General features: G+C 37.6%; 1 protein-coding gene across 2 annotated transcripts in view; it reads left to right on the plus strand.

The window, feature by feature from the left end:
* Positions 1 to 6,740, plus strand: part of pir (pirin) — a 13,695-nt gene that overhangs the window by 4,882 nt on the left and 2,073 nt on the right. For both annotated transcript variants that reach the window (XM_024294754.2, XM_024294755.2), the window contains exons 5-8: positions 661 to 867; positions 2,302 to 2,386; positions 2,556 to 2,600; positions 4,977 to 5,059. In XM_024294754.2, the coding sequence (XP_024150522.1) occupies positions 661 to 867; positions 2,302 to 2,386; positions 2,556 to 2,600; positions 4,977 to 5,059 (420 nt within the window). The remainder of the gene's footprint in view (positions 1 to 660; positions 868 to 2,301; positions 2,387 to 2,555; positions 2,601 to 4,976; positions 5,060 to 6,740) is intronic.

The raw sequence follows: 6,740 nt of genomic DNA on the forward strand, positions 1-6,740 counted from the left end.
GGAGAGTTCTCCTCAATGTGAGTTTGCTGAAAGCAACAGGTGTGCTCTCTGAGAGCTCCAGCTCCCTTTGGGTAAAGCAGATGCTCGAGTATGTCGGTCGTATTCTGAGAAAGCTCCAGTGTTTTCCCAGGTGACACAAAGGTTTCATTGGAGGAGGAAGCTTTAGGTAATCCATGAAAGCATAATAATCAAGACTTTCAGACAGACAAAGGTGTAGCTTTTAAAGTCCCACTCATCTTTTGATCTATTGTAAAATCATTCCCAATTGTCTTTTAATTATGCAATTTTTAGCCAAAATAAAAAAAAATGTCTTGTTTTCTAGGAGAAAAATTTCACAAGAACACGTTAAAAACACAATTTTAATTGGAGGTCGTCTTTAAATCAACATCATCATGTATCAATACAAAATTATCAATATTTGATTGATTTAAGCTGATTGACTTTTTCTTTTCTTAAACAAATTCATTTGGATAAAATAGAAATATTTATTTTAGGTTTAAAATAAAAAAAAAATCTGTTGTGAATTTTTCATGGCTGTAAGGTCATGATTTTCATTCATTTTTAATCTCCTTGAACCGGGAATATTCAAACAAAAACCTTTCAAAATATTTTCTCCCCTCTAAGGTTTTCACTAATTCTGTGTGTCTTTTCCTCTGCTAGTGGATGACTGCAGGACGGGGAGTGATGCACGCCGAGATGCCCGTGTCAGATGAGCCTGTGGTGGGCTTGCAGCTGTGGGTGAACTTGTCAAAGCGAGATAAGATGGTGGAGCCGGCGTACCAGGAGCTGAAAGGGTCAGAAATCCCTAAACCGAGTACAGGAGGAGTGACGGTGGCTGTGATATCTGGAGAAGCTTTAGGAGCCAAGGTGTGTTTGGGAGTTTTAATTCAGACTGTGATATTACCAGTTAAAGAAACTCTTGGGAAAAGAAAAGCATGCTTACGCCCTGCTTCCTGTTGATTGTATGGGGATTGCTCATTTGCTAGATCCTCAAAGTAAACAGGAAAGACTCACACAATGTGCGTGCAACACTGTAAGAAAGAAGACAAGAGTGCCAGTTAACCTCAGTTTGACCAGAGTTATTGTGTCTTTGAGGAGAAGAAACCCCAAACGAGAAGCAGATTTCGCTTTACCACAAAGACTTCTCTTTTTTTTTTTTTTTTTTGTGTCTGAGTAGCTTTTCCCTTTCATATGATGACATCAGCAGAACTCGATCACTGTTTAAAGAACTGATGACAAACTGCTTCCGTGTGAGAGGCAGGAACAGAAAACAACGCATTTGATTGAAATTCATTTTAAGATACCCTTCATAATAATCTTTAAAGACCCAATACTATGAAAATTACGTTTTTAAAACCTTTTTGAGGCATTTTTCTGATGATGCAGGACAAATATAATAAAGCTAAAAATTGCATTTCTCAGTATTTTTTTTGTTCAAATTCTGGTAAATTGGAAGCAGATGAAAAAAAAATATTGGAAAAAGCTTGAAGCTGTGATGTTGGTGCTACAATTGCTGCTCCACTCAATTCTGATGTATGTAGTTATAGACGAATAGATCCATGTACGTCTTCATATTCCTCGTCTGAGCTGATCAACTGGATCAAAACTGTACGGCGGATATTGCTCGTCATTTTTGTTGCACCTGTAATGTCAGGTCGGAGGTGTGAGGGGCCGTAAGCTAGCGGGAAAGGGTGTAAACAAAGGGATGATGGGAAATAAGGGGTGGGGGGGGTTGTATCGGCCACAACTCAGATGAACTACAAATGAACTCCTGCTGTTTTGCAGAACTATGTCATAGAAAACTACATAGGTTGTTTGATTTTGGCTAAAAATGTTTAATCCTAATTGCAAAACATTTTGAAAATAAATTAAAAGATGATTGGAACGTCTTCTCAGACATTCGTTATTTAGAAATGTATTTCAGTCATGTGAAAAACATCCTACCATCCTTTCAATCTGAATTCTTTCTGCACTTGTTGAGATTCCAACTCTAAATGTTCAGTGTCATCAAGTTGATGCCTTACTTACTAAGGTGTATCACCATGGCAACCTCTGCGAGAAACATGACCATCTCGGGAACAGATTACATTATGAAACAAAAGAGGAGCGCAGACAAATGAAAATAAATAACTAATAATCTGTTTGCAGTCTGAGTAAATGCAAAACAAAAATCTTGACAGTGTCTCTGTTTTAGTGAAATACAAAAAGAAAAAACAAACAGATAACCTGTTGTGAATCTTGAATGCAAAGCTTAGAGTGAAGTTTTTCTTTTACCTTTTTTTTTTTGCTTGTTGTGTTCAGTCCAAGGTCTACACAAGGACGCCAACCATGTACCTGGACTTCACATTGAAGCCGGGGGCCGTGCACGTGCAGCCAGTCCCTTTGGGTAAAAACATGTTTTTTTTTGTTGTTCATTTTGTTTTCTCTCGTTTTTAGGTGTTAATTCACAAATTTGCACATTTCCACAGGTGGTAATGCTTTTTTAAAATTATTATTGGTAAAAGCAAAAGACAGTTAAAAGGAAAACATCGTATCATGTTATTGTCTTCTGGCAGGATGGACTGCATTCATCTACACCCTCACAGGAACCCTTCATGTTGGTGAGTTTTGTCTAATCTATTCCCCGTATCCTCTGGAAGTGCAAGTATACTGACGTTGTTTAGTTTGATTTGTGCGATCTCTGGCTCACCTCTACATCCCAAACACATTTGTGGTCTCCGGCCAATCACAGCCGCCCATCCGCTTCCAGCCAGAAGGTCCACGTGTTCCCTTTAAAGCTTGATGGATTCGTTCTGTCACAGAGCTTTCCTCACAAGTCAGCCGAAATTCACCCGAAGCGTCCATGAAATACGACCATACTGTTGATGTCTGGCCTCACTTCAATCGCTGGATGAAAATGCTGTATCAGTGATGACTTGACCCTTGTTGACCACATGCATTTTGTGGAGAGTTTTTGTGTATTCAAGGAAGTCTCCCAGACGTTGTTGGTTTGTTGGAATTTGGTGTTTTTACAGACAGAATTCCCCTTTTACCATTCTTTCATAAACCCTGCATATGTGTCAGTGTTTTTTTGAGTGTTACACTGCATGATCTCCAGCTTTGATATCATTGCTTCCAGATGTTTTGGTGACACAAGGAAAGGAAACTTGTTACAAATCTCAATCAGAAGTTTAGTTGTTAGTGTCTGTTGACTTTGATCTGTTTATTTCAACATGATCAAACATGTCTGGCTGTCCAAATTGGCCAGTCACAATTTATTGTAATTTGATGTGATCTGGTAAACAAGATTTTATCAATGTTACATAATAAAGACAGTATTTTTCACAGTCTGTCTGACCATCATCTGCTAATGTTTTGGCAGTTTGTACTTCAACTCAAAATCATGCTTGTAAAGAAAACCTTTTTCCTTTTCTTGTAAAACATCTATATGACATAATACCTTAGTGTCTATGGAAAATGATGAAAATAGAAGCAATGATTATTTCAGATAAGCATGCAATTGACGGTAAAAGTATTTAATGATGGGAAATATTCTTGCTTTAGCAAAATTCTATGGAGTGAAAATAGTATCATTCCCATTTGTGTGTGCCTAGTTGTTGATTTATGCATGACTTTGGATTTGTGCATGTGTAATTCTTGATTTGTAACTCATGCAATACATTTGTGCATAAGTACAAAAATCCATCCATCCATCTTCTTGGCCGCTTCTTCCCTTTCGGGGTCACGGGGGTGCCGGAGCCTATCCCAGCTACTGAAGGGCGAAGGCGGGGTACACCCTGGACAGGTCGCCAGTCTGTCGCAGGGCCTCAAACACACATATGCACTCTCACATTCACACTTAGGGGCAATTTAGAGTCACCAATTAACCTATGAAGCATGTTTTTGGACGGTGGGAGGAAGCCGGAGTCCCCGGTGAAAACCCACGCATGCACGGGGAGAACATGCAAACTCCACACAGAAAGGTCCCAGCCGGGATTCGAACCGGGGCCTTCTCGCTGTGAGGCGGGAGCGCTAACCACTGTGCCACCGTGCAGCCCAAGTACAAAAATTATGAAATAAAAAAAGAAGAATACAATTTAGGAATGCACAACTTAAATGTCAGGATTCCCCCATAAGGCACCACATCTGACCACCAGAGGGAGCCCTCACCTGAGTACTGACCCTGCACTCCCTCTCCACTCTCAGCAGTCTCTCCCTCAATCAGATCTCCTCAGCTGTTCCCAATCCACCTCATCACCTCCAGTATATAGTCTGCCTGCTGTCACCACCTCATTGCGAAGTCTTGTACTGCCTAGCATACATTTCTGAGCGTTTCTCCTTGTTTCACCTCCTGGTTTTTGATCTCTGCCTGTCTCCTCGGTTTCCTGCCTGCCTCGACCCACGCCTGGACTCTGACCACGCTCATGTCTTGCCCTTGTCCCATAAACCATTTGCTTATGGATCCAAACGTCCCTGCCTCTTCATCACCTTAAAATTACAGCAGCCTGAAACTAAATACACACAAATCTTTAAAAATTGAGGTGGTTGATCACAATCTAAGTTCAAAGCGGCAGAAAAGAAAACTCTGATGACCGAGCATTTTTAGCATCATTTAAATGCATCACTTGCGGATTATTTTTTCTTTCATGGAGATTTGAAAGTATCTCAAATCAGATTTGTGTGTAAATATGGTTTTGTGTGTGCGTTACAAGTGATTTGTGCATAGATTTGTGGGTGTTGTTAGTTTCAAGCTCTTGTAATTTTATGTTGTGCATGTGTAAATTGCATTTTTTTGAATTTCATAACTTTTGTACTTGTGCACAAATGTATGAGTTTCAAATCAACAATTATGCACACACAAATCCAATGTTATGAGCACAAATCAACAATTACATACACTCAAATGGGAATGATACTATTTCATCTCCAAATGATTCAGTAACAAATGTCTCTTTTTTTCTTTCTTATAGTTTTTATTCATGTTCTTTGTTGTTAAGGCCCCGATCAGAAGCAGGAACAGGTGGAGCCGCATCACACTGTGGTGTTCACAGATGGAGACTGCGTCAAGCTTGAAAACAAGGTAACTGTTGACCGTGCACTTAAATTGAAACGCATCATCTTTTTGATGCCTTCATCAGCCTGTCTCAGTTTCCACACTTGAAATCTCCATGTGTGTGAAGCTGAATGTCAATTCATTGATTTGGACTGGCACTCCAAACTGCAGCAGCAATTTACCTTCCCTGGCTTTGTTCAGTCTGTTCTGGATGGAGACAGACAAAATACTCCAATTGTTTTTTTTTCTTTTTAAACACAAAAAAACACATTTTCTCTTTTATTTTCCACTTTTTACAGTAAAACGTTCACGTGTGCGCACAGTTTTTTCCTGCATCATTAATCCCCCACACAGGCTGTGTAGTGGTAGAGAATCCTCCCTGAGCCTTGAACGTTATGGGTTCAAATCCACAGGCTTAACTATGAAAATTGAGTTTTACTGCCTCCCTGTTTCACACTCAGCATTAGGGGTTGAGTGGGGGGGGTTACTCTTCACTGTAGTTGTAGCTCACCATTCTCTGAAGATAAGCATCGTCTAAAGAGAACACATTTTACAAAGCATAAAAGGGTTAGCTTTCTATTAGGATGTCTTATGCTAACGGGTCAGGTTTGATCTTAAATTAGCTAATACTAAAACCAATATTTAACTTCAATTTTTTCCCATATCCTGATAACCTTATTGGACCTCCTTATCAATGAAAATAACAGTTTCAGTGTTTTTAGTCTTTAGTGTTTTTAGTCTTAAAATCGTAATCTTAGTTATGATTTTAGAAAAATTGTGAAAATGTTTTACAAAATAAATCACATTAATAAACACGTTTGTTGTGTCACCTCACTATCACTTAGGGATATTACTATGTTTTAAAAAAAATGTTATTAAATAAACATATTAACAATTGTAACATTTATGGTGTTTGGCTCTGTTTTGATTAATAGATTGATCTATTTGTTGGTTGGATGATTGATTGCTTGATTGATTGGATTGATAGATTGTGAAAAATACAGGACAAAACACACATTTTACAAACTTCTTACATACAAAATGAAATGCATTAATTAGGAAATAAAAAACAAACAACAACAAAAACAAAGACACACTCATGTCACATTTGATTCATTAGATAGAGTCATTATTAACTAAAGTCAAATAAAGTTTGATTGATTGCTTGAAAAATAGTGTGAATAAGCAAAGTAATATAATTCCACCTACTTTGTTACCTCATTTTACCGTTTTGCACTGTAATGTAATCTGGTTCTGATCAGCTCAAATGCAAGTTTTTTTGTTTTTTAAACAGTAACATCAATCACACATCATGTAAAATATATGTAATACTCATTGATTATCATCAAAATAATTCTTAATTCCTATTAATCCAAAAATGATCTTTACACATTGAAAATCAAGTTTTCAAGTAATATTAGATTGCTTTTGATTATTCTCTGAAAGAATTATCACATATTTTCAGTAAACACTAATGATTCACACAATATTTAATAATCACTAATTATCATTAGAACACATAAGTACATTAATCCAGTAATTATTGCTAAAAATTTCAGATCAAGTAAAGAAATTCTAAATTGATTGTAATCAAATCATTTTAGTAATCATTACTGTATTCTACACTGTGTAAAACTCTTTGGTTGCATTTAAAAAAGCTGGGATGGGGTCCTCATGACTTTCAACCAGATTGTGGAAAAATATGCTA

The sequence above is a fragment of the Oryzias melastigma genome, linkage group LG3, assembly GCF_002922805.2.
Source record: "Oryzias melastigma strain HK-1 linkage group LG3, ASM292280v2, whole genome shotgun sequence".
NCBI lineage: Eukaryota > Metazoa > Chordata > Actinopteri > Beloniformes > Adrianichthyidae > Oryzias > Oryzias melastigma.